Genomic DNA, 13061 nt, shown 5'->3' on the forward strand with positions numbered 1-13061 from the left:
GGTGTTTTGTGCTGTTGAAAGAAATGTCCTTTTGGGTTCAGCTCCAAGTGGGGAAGAAGACACTGGAGACATGGAGGCTGCTTGGAAAGATGGTTTATTGTTGGACAGGGCCACATGGCTTGAGCCCTGTACAGAAAAGGTGATCACGTTTCAATGTAGGTGAAGAAGAAGAGAAGGGCTGAGGAAGGGGCTTGCTAGGCTTTTCATACCCTGTTAGTCCCACCTCTCTGTTTCCTGTTCCTGTGTAAGAAATGTATTCTGATTGGTTGTCAGACTCCCATGGTGCCATGCAGGGGGCTACTCTATAGGCTGTGATGAGTTCTCAGATGCCTTGGGGTCAGTTGATGAATATCCCTTCCCCCTACAGCTGCAGTGGAGGAGTCTTTATGATGTAAAGTGGGCTAACCTGGCCTTCTCAATGGCCTATTGACAAAGTGTGAATGGGCAGGAAGCTACAGACAACTATTCTGTCCTTTAAAGCATGTTTCTTTCTTTTCACATCCAGAGAAATATTCTGCCTTTTCAATATTTCCTAGGATATTTCATTTTTCTGGGAGAGGGCTGGATGATAACTTCCCACAGTGCTGAAACTTTTTCAGATCTTTGCAGCACTGAAGTAAAAAGAAAAGTGTCTAGAAAGTTGGGAAGGACCAGGAGAAATTTCTACAAATTGGTGGGTGTATGTGGCTGGCAGCTCCTCTCTCTTCATAGGTATTAAAAATTGAAGCATTCCCCAATTTTGTATTTAAAAAACAAGTTTCAGCCAGTGAGACTCAATAGTCCTTCATATCCTCATGTAAATAAATAAAGGACTGAAGAATCTTACCCACTTACATGAATCCAAAAAGGGATAAAACCTTCAATTAATGAAGGTTCATTAATAAAACTAAAGTGCTGTGGTTCTGCAGATACTTTCGCTTTTCAAAAATGATATGACCAAATGCCAGAGAAATTGCTAGCCATAACAGATGGGTATGTTTCCCAATTTCCCAAATAAAATCTGAATGCCAATACAGTCTTATAGGAATTTCAGCTTCTTTCCTATTTTAAGGAAATAGCCCATCCGACCTGACCTTGGGAGGGGAGGCATACAAAGAGCTGAAGAAGCTACCCATCTATAAAGATATCGGTTAGCTAAAGCTAAAATCGTTCACTTCATAAATTCCCTAATTTCCCCCAGAAATACAATTCTCAGAATATCAATTCCTCTATGTGACTCCTCAGGATTCTGGGAGTTGTAGTTCCGGAACTACAGTATTTTTGCATGCGCCACTCTAGCGTCTCTCTCTTTCTGCCGGCTTTCCTCTCCAGGCCCGCTCTTCAAAGGGCCCGCCCCTTTCGGTTTCCCCACCCATCGATTGGTTGGGAGAAAGGGAGGAGGTGGGAAAAGGCTGGGGAATGACAAACAAGTGGCCTATCCCTAGCCCCCGTGTTTGCGCGCGTGTCGGAAAAATACGCGCGCGAGCGAAAGCGAGCTGTTCGTGGGCGGGAGAAAGGCGGCGTTGAGTGCGAAGACTTTCCACGCGTGGGTCCCCCTATTTCTGCAGCATGTGGTCTGGTCACGGTGAGGGCGGATGGCGCGTTCTTGTATGCGGGAGTTCCGAAGGCCTTCCCCCTTTTTTTTGGAGGGGGGGGAAATGGGGAGAGCAACTCCCATCACCCACAACCTGCACGGCTGTGCCTCATGGGAGCTGTACTCTTCACGTTTTTCTTCTTTCGTTTGTCGCCAGGAGTACATTAAAACGATGCCATTTATTTATTCGGGATATATTTCTGCCTATCTTATCTATGTGATCCTAGGGAACTTACAGTAAAATAAATGTAAAAAAAAGATGCATAAATTAAAATATAGGATCCGGGCATTATTATTTCATTGTGTAAATAAAGAGATTCAGTAATTGGATCCTATCTGGCAGAAGTATTCAAGATGCCTCATTTTCTTCCCCTCTGTCCTGCAGACGCTCATGAGTCTCGTCATATTTTTAGTTTTGGTTTTATTTTAATATAGAATGAAGAAAAAAAGTAATATAGAGTGTATTTCTATGCACTGGAACTGCTTTGGGAAAAAATTGAGACACTGAAAAATGCAAAGAAAAATGGGTTTTTAAAAATGTTTTTTTCTATCATATTTCCAGGAGGTTTTGACGCCAATTATGGCAATGTTAGCTATACACAGTCTCCTGGAGGATTTACATCACCTTCTGCAACCCAAAGCGAAAAGAAATCAGTATGTGCTTCTTTCTATCCAATCTATTTTCTTAAAAAAGTGACAGTATAAGAGTTAAAAGTGTAAACATTTCATCTTTGCAGAGGTCAAGAGCTCAGAATATCGTTCCCTGTACAGTATCACAACTATTTTCAGCTGAACAAGTGGACGATGTTTTCAGGGTCCGCGAAGTTGAACTTTCACAGGTAATTTTCAAAAATTTTCAGTTTGTATGACTGCCCATCCCAAAAAGTGACTCCGAGTGGCAAATAGTATTAAAATAAATTAAAAAATAATTCCATTCATGAATACAAACATTAAAATGCATAGCAGCTGAGAAGATATCCCAGCAGAGCCGGGAGTACTTGGGGTCCCAGACCTGGGCAGACAAATCAGGTATTTAGGTTCTTATGAAAGGCCAGCAGGGTCTAATCTCAAGAAGAATAATGTTGTGTAGGGTGAGTGCTGTGGCAGAAAAGGCTCACTTCCTGACCCCCACCAATCTGCATTTCTTGGCCAGTGGGATCTGGAACAGACCCAGATCAGATGAGTAGAAACAATTGGAAAGACGGTCCCTTAGGTAACCTGTTCCCAAGACATGAAAGGCTTTAAAGGTGACAAACAGCACCTTCAATTGCATCAGAAGCACAATAGCAACGAAAACAGCTCACAAAATAGTGGTGTTACATGTGATGATCAACTGGCACCATTTACTATCCATGCAGTCACATTCGGTATCCTTTGAAACTTCCGAACACTGTTCCAGTTTTTAGTTCTAACCAAGGCTGCTAGGCAAAGATTTTATTTAAATGTTTCCTCTCTGGTATGACACGTTTTCATTTGATTGTGCCAAATCACGATTCATTTGCGGGGTTAATTAACACAAAGATTAATAGGAGATGCCACTTTAAAAATCTATTTATTGAGATTTGCTTCTATTTTCTCATGCAGGTTATTATTGTGGGCATAATCAGGCATGCTGAAAAAGCTCCAACGAATATTCTCTACAAAGTGGATGACATGACTGCAGCCCCGATGGATGTGAGGCAGTGGGTCGACACGGATGTAAGCATTACATACGTTTCGATATACATGAAAAGAAGTAGTATGATGTGGCAGCTTATAGAAATGAGGAGGTCCATGTTCAAATCCATACTCATTTTGGAATTAATAAGAAAATAAAAGAGAAAGTATAAATGCTGCCTTGAGTTACTTGGAAAGAACATGGATTCTAAATGTAATACATTTGTTACAGAGTTTGCAATTTGCTCTCCCTTAGCTCTGGTTCTCCATTGGGATAAAGTAAGATAATGAAATCCTGCCATTCTAGATTGATCTGCATTACCTTGTGAAACATTGCTGGCAAATGCCAAGTAATCATTGTCTCTTCTTTTTATTCAAGGAGGAAGGTAGTGAAAATGTGGTTGTTCCACCAGGAACCTATGTGAAAGTAGCTGGCCATCTGCGATCTTTCCAGGTAAGAGCCATGCAACAGAAACATTTGAAAACGAGAACTGCCACATAGTGCTAGATAATTCTGTTTTAGCAAAACCGCTGAATTAATTTTGAGCTCCCTCAATAAAAGACATTTAAGCGCTGTCTTCTTGTTTTAGCTGTGGCTCTGTCAGCTGAGAAGATGGCAAGTAGGTTTGTGCGTGTGAAATATGTGTGTTCCTTGACTATTGAGAATCTGTATCATTTAGACATTTTTCTGTGATCTACAGTCCAATAGATACATTGCTTTTCTCTCCCCCCCCCCTCGAAAAATTAGCTACCTCTTAAGCAAAATTATTTACTACTGGTACTTGGTTACTAAACAAGTTTTTTTCTCTCTGTCATATTGCTATTGTTTGCCTGAGAAGGAAACCAGTTTAGTTTAAAGTATTCAGCCAACCTCAGTTAATGCAAACCAAGGTGTGGTATGTTGTATGAGCCAAAGCACAATATAGCTATAAAAAAGTACAATATATTTAAAAACAATTACAAGCAGTATGTGAAGTTTCCAAAAGATGACCCAGTAGTGAATTGGACTCATGATGGTAAATTCCTAAGCATGAGAAAAGAGAAGAACTTCAGTAAGTGTGATTAAAAGTAACAAACTGTTTTTAGAAGCAAATGTCTTACAGAAAAGACATTGCTCACCTCTGAAAAATCCAGTTAGCTTCTAAGATAAGTATTAGGCAGGAATTTATTGTTTAACATTGTGGAAAGTAAAATGATTTTAGTTTCTAAGATTATAATGTCACTAAACTCAATAATCAGGTCTCTTATCCAAAAACTAAAAATCCAATAAACAATCCTGTTGGGGAACTAGGAAATAAGAGCCGAGGTGGCGCAGTGGTTAAATGCAGCACTGCAGGCTTCTTCAGCTGACTGCAGTTCAGCAGTTTGGCTGTTCAAATCCCACCAGGCTCAAGGTTGACTCAGCCTTCCATCCTTCCGAGGTGGGTAAAATGAGGACCCAGATTGTTGTTGGGGGCAATATGCTGACTCTATAAACCGCTTAGAGAGGGCTGAAAGCCCTATGAAGCGGTATATAAGCCTAACTATTGCTAACTATTGCTATTGCTAAATTACTGGTCAAAAAGCCACATTTTGCTCCCAGGTAAGTTAGTCAAAATTGTTAGAATGAGCTGTTAGAAAAACTATCATTGCTTTTCCTGTGGAAATAGAATTTTTAAAGATAAAGTTTGTGAAATTCATTAAAAATATTATTGAAGATGACAAAAATGTATATAATAAAATATTCTTGCAATACTTTATTACTTGGCATCCTTAAAGAACAGAAACTTAAAAGATAAATTAAATTTTTAGAAAAGTCTAAAAGGAGTAAATATTTAATAAGATTATGCACACTATTAGAAAAATACTCTTAGCACTGTTTTTTTAAAAAACAACAACATTGAATTTGCTGCTAAGTTTACATGTAAAGGTTTGTTTTTCCCTGTAATGTGAATATTTGGAATTTATTTTGAAAAGTATATCTCTTGGGAGTCATTGTCCAAAACATGTTTAATGTTCCTTTAAAATTCCAGAACAAGAAGAGCCTGGTTGCATTCAAGATTATACCCCTGGAAGATATGAATGAATTTACTACACATCTGCTTGAAGTTGTCAACGCACACATGATCCTCAGAAAAAGCAACATGGTATGTGGACAAGCAAAATACACATTAATTCAGGCTTTCCTGGCCTAGTCACGTATGCTTAGGCAAACTGGCTTGACATACTAGAAGAAGCCATCTTAATATATTGAGATGGTTCCAGGTTGTGGAAGGGAGCAAACTGATTGAAAATTGTAAAGAGCTTTAACAAATGCCATTGTTAAGGTGGCTAGAGCCCAATTTCTATTTTACACATGCAGAAATATACATAATTACTCTAATTGGCCATTGTTTTTTCCCTTGACTTTTAGCCCCAACCTTCAAAAATGCCTCAGCCCTTTGGTGTATTTGAGACGAGCAGTATTTCAAATGCTGGAGGAAATGATACTTTAACAATGCATGGTCTTACACCACACCAGTGTCAGGTATGTACCAGATCACGAATGAAGGCAAATATACGTGTTCCAGGATAATATTGCAAGATCCAGTTTGGGTCAAGTCTTCTGAACTTTTGGACTCATACTGGAATCCATCTTCAGAGAACGTTTCTCTTCTGGAATATGTGCTTTGGGCTGTTCTGTGAGTTGTATTTATGTGGTGTCTTCCTATTGGTTGATTGGTACATTGATGGCTGGCGATGGGCTGTTGTTTCCTTGTGCTGTCAAGCTCTGGGCTCCTAAGTACCTGATAAGCTGGTGGTAAATCAGCACAGGACAAGGGGCCTGTTTCCCAGGCTTCATTCATTTCCCTGGCTATCTTTGTCTGCTCAACCAACAATTTTAGTAGCTGTGAAATTGAATGTATGTCCTTGCCCATTGCAATGTAAGGCTACCAATGAATTTGGGTCTCCTCATCTGACTGCTCTTTTGTGTTCCTGCAATCTGGTGGTTAGTTTTCTCCAGTTACCAGGTCAATTCTGAGAACAGCAGCATATCTATTCTATAAAGCTTCCTAAACGTCTCCATATGCCCTTACAGGAGTGGTCAGATACTGTTCTCTGCTTCTAACTAGTTTCACTTTTGCACACGAACCTCTCTATTCCTGGGATTTCTCACATGTAACTTCATTGCAATGGTGGACATCTGGGTCACGTTTAAGCACAACTAACTTTCCCAACACTTTTAAAAACAAGAATAAAAATCTGAAGTGAAAGGTATTAAATAAAAATGGCCTGCTGGCACATGTACTTTCATTATAAAACTAAACTCTGTACATCTGAACTGCTGTGACTGTTCATTTTTGTATCACTCCATGTTTCTGGTGTAGGTTGAAAAAAGAAACTTGGATATTGACGTATTACTTTGCTTTTGTATAACTAATAGGGCATTTTTGTTTAAAAAAACTTATATTAGGTCTTTTCTGCATTTGCCTTTGAATAACTGTGTGACCCCTTGCTTTTTGAAGGTTCTGAATTTGATTAAAAGCTCCATGACAACCGAAGGGATAAGTCTCCATGATCTGAAAACTCAGTTGCATAATATTAATCTACAAACACTCAAGTACGTAACAGACTGGGAAGTTAGGTTTTGACATACTGGGCTGTTCGTATTCCTATACATAAAGGAAGTCATATTGATTCCTTTCAAACCTGAAATCTACACCTGTGGTAGAGTATCCAAAACAAAATTAGGATCAGGTTTATTTTTCCTACCGAGGGTTTTTCAGAACGGTATTACTATTTAGCCAGCATAATGCACATTAAGCATTTTTTTTTGTTTCTCACCCTTTTGCATTTTGTGTTTAGTTCTTTCAAAGAACTTTGCAGCAGCATACGCTCTCTCTTTTGGTAATCTATGTTTTGTTAAGCCTGTACACGAAACAAGATGCTAAGTCATCCAAGGCATTTCTGCATATTTTTCTTATTGTCTGACAGGAGCTAAATTTGATGGGAAGATACAGTATATTGCCAAAAGTATTCACTCACCCAACATAATTAGATTCAGTTGTGAGCAAATAATTTTGGCAATATAGTGTATCAAGACTTCCCTCCAAAATGTTACCAATAATTGTTTTCCCCCCTCAGACTTTCTCCCCCTTCTTTCCTAAGCTTCTTTATAATGACTTTTTGGGAATAATTAATCACTTACATGCATGCTTTTTGTTTTTGTCAACAGCTTTTAAATTTTCTTAACTGATATTGTTTTATGTATTGCCTAGTAATTTTATATAGAATAGAATAGAGTAGAATAGAATTCTTTATTGGTCAAGTGTGATTAGATACACAAGTAATTTGTCTTATAATGATTTTATTTTTATCTTGACTTTATCCATTGTATCACTATTCAGGATTAGTTTGCATGCTACATATTGTTATAGCTTTGACTTTATTTTGGTGGGTAGTACCAACTGTGGCAATTTTAATTATACTCTAATTGGTTTTGCATGTTTCACCCTTTTCGTGTGATTTTTTAAATTGTATATAAAATATATTGTTCTATGCTGCTCTTTAGTAACAATAAAGTTTAAATTTCAAATTTTATTGAATAAATTATTTTTTCCCTTCCTTCCATTCAGGAAAGCTGTTGAGTTTCTCAGCAGCGAGGGACATATATACTCCACTATTGATGATGAACATTTCAAGTCTACAGATGCTGATTAAGGTCTGATTGATTTATAATAATCTGGGTCCAAAGTTTTAACAGATCCAAGACTGTTTTGCCTGATTTGAGTCGCAAAGTACTCTTGATGTGACACAAGGCTGAATGGGACATGTGGACATGTTTAGAACAGATGCCTCTGTCCAACTGTTTTGTGGGAAAGAGGTTGCCATGGTTTAAGACTCAGCTTTTGTGCCTTTTTTGTAAATGGAATCATCCTTTAAAAAAGTATTTTTTTACCCATATAGCAGTAGTTTATTCGCAGTAAATATTCAATCTGAGAAACTTTGCATTTCACAAAAACTTTGAAATGTGAAAATGTTTTAAATTTGCACCAACTTGTTTTCTTCTAGCTAAATACTATACTATACAATTTTGTACACCTGAAGCCCCCATAACTTTGTATAATCACATTATGCATCCTTGTACAATGTTGAATTTTGCCTAACTCAGAAATCCTACTTACATACATAATTATGTAATTTGATTTGGGGAAAGATTTTTTTTCTCACTGCAAACAGTAGGTTAAGATTTACTCTTAGTTTAAAAGTTTTATTTTAAATTCAGGAGCAGAATTAACACATAACCTGGAATCTGACTTCATTGTTTGTTCAGTAATTATAGATAACCAGCATGTACAGAGACATTAATGTAGTTTACATACTCAAATTCTGGCTGAAAATGTAAACATTTGTGAGTTAAGAAGAAAATGTTGACATACAATACATGTAGAAAATATAATAAAATCTGAAAATATCCTTGTGTAATTAGTCTGAAAGTATGTTAAAAGAATAATGTAAAAGCTTGGTTAGAATTACAAGGCCAAAATGCCATTTTTTAAACTCCTGGGCAGGATATATTCCAGGGGTTAAATGATAAAGAGTTTTTGATTTTGTATGGTGATTTATTCCTTTCAAAACACATGTTCTGTTTTAAATTTAAATCTTTCTAATTCTAATAAATTGGAAGGATGAGGTTTTTTTTTAAATCAAATATTTTCCAAACCACTATTTGTTCAATTTAAAACCTATCTTACCTCCATTAGTTCAAACAACATATTGACCTTTCTCTCTTATTTTTCCCATCCTCAACAACCATCCTGTGAGGAAAATTGAATAATATAATTCATCCCAAGTCACTCTGAGTTTCCATGAATGACAATGGATCATCTTAACTCAACATTTGAACTTTGTGATGGAATGTACCAAGGAGATAAATTCAGAGAATGGAGCGGTTGCAGTCCAGAGTAGAAAGAGGCAACACAGTTTGGGTGTGGGGTGTGAGAGAGGGAGGTTGAAGACAGCCCCTCCCTAATAGTTCACAGAATATATGGCAGATGCAGGTAAGATTGCTTAGTCTGTCAAGATTATATCTATAGGTGTGAAAACAATAAAATAACTTAGTTGGGAATGTGCCCATGTGCTATTTTTTGTTTTAGACCTGGCAATTACTGATACATGCACCTCAAGTTGTTTGGATGAAGAGCATTTGCAGCTGTCTACAGTTATCTTTGGTTGGCCCAGATTTTAAATAATTTCCTCTATTGATACTTTGGCATTTTGTTTAAGCATGCCGTTTAAGATCTGCCGCCCCCCTCCAAATCCTCTGGTATTGAATTACCTTTACTAGCAGCCTTATCAGCTAAAATTGGTATCCCACTTGGAAAAAGTAGAATGTTTCCTGTCCTTTATGAACTACGTGTTTCCCTGAAAATAAGACGGAGTTATTTTGACTCCTGAAATAAGCACTTGGCCTTATTTTTGGGGAGGTCTTATTATTTTTGAGGTGCAGGAGGGGGTGAGTGTGGTCACCTCATGGCTGATGCTGTGTTGCAATATTTTCAGGGGAGGGCTTATTTTAACGCATGCGCTCAAGAGCCCAATTGGGCTTTTTATCCAGGGAGGTCTTATTTTCAGGGAAACAGTATCATTTTCATTTTGAAGCAAGATGTAACTTCTTCACATCTGGCACTCAAGTACTTCTCCATACATGACATTTGTTCCAAATTCCATATTACCAAAATACTTTTGACGCGTATTACCAAAAGACATCACTTTTACCAGTAAGAGGAAATAAAATATCACCTTGTCTCTCTCTTGGTTTATTCTGGCTGATGGGGCTCCTGCAGGAATAGAACATTCTAGTGGTGTATATCCCAAGAGAAGAGATGCAGATGTTCCCAAGTACGGCCGGAAAAGAATAATCCAAAAAGGGATTTAATCCAAAATAATCCTTTCTAGACTTTCTGGAAAAAATTCTATGAAGGTCCATGTAGCGTTTACATTCTGACACATTGATTCATCAATATTACGGCCCATTTCTTTAATATGAATTTTCAGTACAACCACACTTAGAATACTGCATATAATTCATGTCTCTAAACATGAACCATGATATTGTAGACTTGAGAAAAACTAGCAAATGATTAAAGGAATGTAACAGCTCCCCTCCAACAATAATTGGTACTTTAGTCGAGAAAAAAAGATAAGAATGGACAGGAGAGAGAAGTATAAGTTCATGTTATTAAAAATGTGAGTACTGTACTTTCATAATCTTGAAGCTAATCGTGGAGAGAAGATACTGTTTTTACACAACACAGATGAAACGAATTCAATAGTGTTGTCAATGTAATATAAAGGTGGGATTGAACAATCCATGGAGTTACCAGTCTTGTCTCAATGACTTTAAGTACCGTAATCCCCTGAATTAATAATAAAGGGTAGTCCTCATTTAGCGACCCCAATTGCAACTGGCAACTCAATTGCGATTCGCGAAGAGAAGCAGTCACTAAGTAAAGCCATGACTGCCTATAATCTTATTTCAGCTTTCTCTTTGTTCTACACATCTGTAAATGCAAGGATTGGTTGTAGTTATTCATCATGTAATAATTGAATGATCGTTAAACGAGGACTACCTGTACGCATTCAATATCAGTGACGAAGAACAGCATGGGAATATCACCATTCCATTCCATCTTCAAAGAAGCATTAGCACAATATACTCTCATCTCACAAAAACTTTCGTATTCATTTTATGATTATAAAAACACTGTATACTGAATATTCTCATTAAGAGAGAGAGAACAAAGTTTTTTTTAAAAAAATAAATAGGAAGGAAAGAAAATTAGGCAGGGTATTTTTTACCGTGAAATCTGGGAATACACGTTAAACTCTCCATTTGGCAAAACAATCATTTAATTTACAGTGTAATAAAGGTTACAGATAAAAAGCTCAACAGTGTGAAAAGGCCTATTACACAAATGTACAAATGTCTGTACAGAGCCCCACACACTTAATCCCTCCCCTCCCTGCCCCAATTTCAGCCAAGCTTGGCTTCTAAGAACTGAAAAGACCAGGTTTATACTATCCCAGGGAGGTCAGGACCAATTCAACCACAAAGTAAATTCCCAGGATATGTATTTTGCAAGAACCAACTACTTTTTCTTAACTCTTACTTTAAGATCAAGCAAGGAAAAGTTCAAGAGTTTTAAATTCATTGCATCTTGAACAGGTACCTTCACAAATTAAGGAACCATTCCACAGCCTTGGGGAAATTAATAATCCAAAGAGATAAAATTGCAAATGAAATGAGGGGATTTATAGTACAGGACACACAGTTCATAGTCATTAGCAATTTCTTCCAAGAATTATGTTACCTAACATAATTTTTTTAAATTGCATTTTTAAGAAGGCCTACCATATAAAATGAAACAAAACCAGACAGTTCAGAAGTATCCCATCTACTATAGACTCCAATATGATGTAATCCAATATACCACAGGGAGAGCAGTTGTGGTTGGGCAGAGACCACTACTTACAAGGAACTATTTGGCCTCAATAGTTATTAGTTATAACACTTTTGTGGGGAGATGCAGTTTTGGATAACTGCAAAGTTTCCAAAATGATAACCAGCTCCTTATCTTGGCTCATTCAATTGTAATAAACATCACCACTTTTAATTGGAGAAAGTCATGGATGAAATCTATTGGATCTGCCCATTGTTGTGCTACAAAGGATTGTGAAGTGCCCCTAAATACCCAGAATCAAGAACAGTGATGATCAATAGCTTGCAGTCTTGAGAATCTCTAAAACGGGGGTCTCCAACCATGGCAACTTTGACTTGTGGACTTCAACTCCCAGAATTCCTCAGCCAGCTTTGCTTGTTGACTGAGGATTCTGGGAGTTGAAGTCCACAAGTCTTAAAGTTGCCAAGGTAGGAGACCTCTGCTATGGAACATCATATGGGACAATATACTTCCAATTTAATAGCTATTTGGGGACACACAGTTCATACACTGAAATCAATCGCAAAGTCTTGCTCCAAATATTTGGAACAGGAATGAATATCTTTAAACCTTTTTTTAAGTTAAAAAGAAACTAACTGCAGAATGTTGGAGCTGAGTTTAAGCAATGATTTTAAAATGGGCAGTTTGATGTGAGAGCTGGCTGTCCATTCTTGGGCTCAACAACTTCAGGTTTACCCCATTAAGGAATGCTTGGGGAAATAGCATTAATCTTAATTAACATGCTACCTGAAAATCATACAAGATTATTGCTGAATGTTTTACTCCCTGGTCCATCAACATAGTTAAATGTGGCTATTGGATAATTCTTGTTCTGTTAAGGACTGGTCATCAATTTTTTTTTACTAAATCTAGTTTTACCAAATCTGAAATGGCCATAATCTTCTCTCAGTGGTTCCAATCAAGAAGGTCAAAAAGCAATCAATTCCATGACCATTTCATTTGGTTTGCAGTCATCAAAATGTTGATGGTAGGTTTACCTTGCAAATGCAAAGGAGTCTACCTTAGACTAAAAGCACTTCATAATCCTGAGATACAAAAGCAACACATGGTATTTGACTTAAATTAAAACCATTACTGATGTGCTTGTCAAAATACTATGGAAGTGTCAAGAAATTCTGCTGGGGCCGAGGGTTTCCTTTGAGACCAGTTGACCCAAAAAGAAAAGAAAAAGAACTGGGACACTATCAGTGGCAAACCACCTGCCATTTCTATAGCTGCAACATATACACAAGGACAGTGCCCCTTAAATGCACAAATAATGCCAGAATCAAAGTAACTGGGCCACTGCAATGTCTGGGTAAATGAAAAAACCTGCCAGGCAATGTGGTTCCACAGGCAGTGAGAGATAT

General features: G+C 37.5%; 1 protein-coding gene across 2 annotated transcripts; it reads left to right on the forward strand.

Moving 5' to 3' along the window:
- Positions 1-1408: 1408 nt before the first annotated feature.
- Positions 1409-9996, forward strand: RPA2 (replication protein A2). Of its 2 annotated transcripts, XM_014054319.2 has the most exons (10): positions 1409-1564; positions 2136-2227; positions 2311-2412; positions 3158-3271; positions 3609-3683; positions 5242-5355; positions 5622-5735; positions 6715-6809; positions 7825-7910; positions 9346-9996. In XM_014054319.2, the coding sequence occupies exons 1-9, from the start codon at positions 1549-1551 to the stop codon at positions 7907-7909; spliced, it is 807 nt and encodes a 268-aa protein (XP_013909794.2). In that variant the 5' UTR covers positions 1409-1548; the 3' UTR covers position 7910; positions 9346-9996. The 2 variants fall into 2 exon arrangements, with proteins under 2 accessions (XP_013909794.2, XP_013909793.2); XM_014054318.2 differs by lacking the exon at positions 9346-9996 and having other exon boundaries at positions 7825-9317.
- The last annotated feature ends 3065 nt before the right edge of the window (positions 9997-13061 follow it).

Source organism: Thamnophis sirtalis, unplaced genomic scaffold (assembly GCF_051295495.1).
Source record: "Thamnophis sirtalis isolate CommonGarterSnake01/CBP01778 unplaced genomic scaffold, rThaSir2_p1.2 scaffold_13, whole genome shotgun sequence".
Lineage (NCBI taxonomy): Eukaryota > Metazoa > Chordata > Lepidosauria > Squamata > Natricidae > Thamnophis > Thamnophis sirtalis.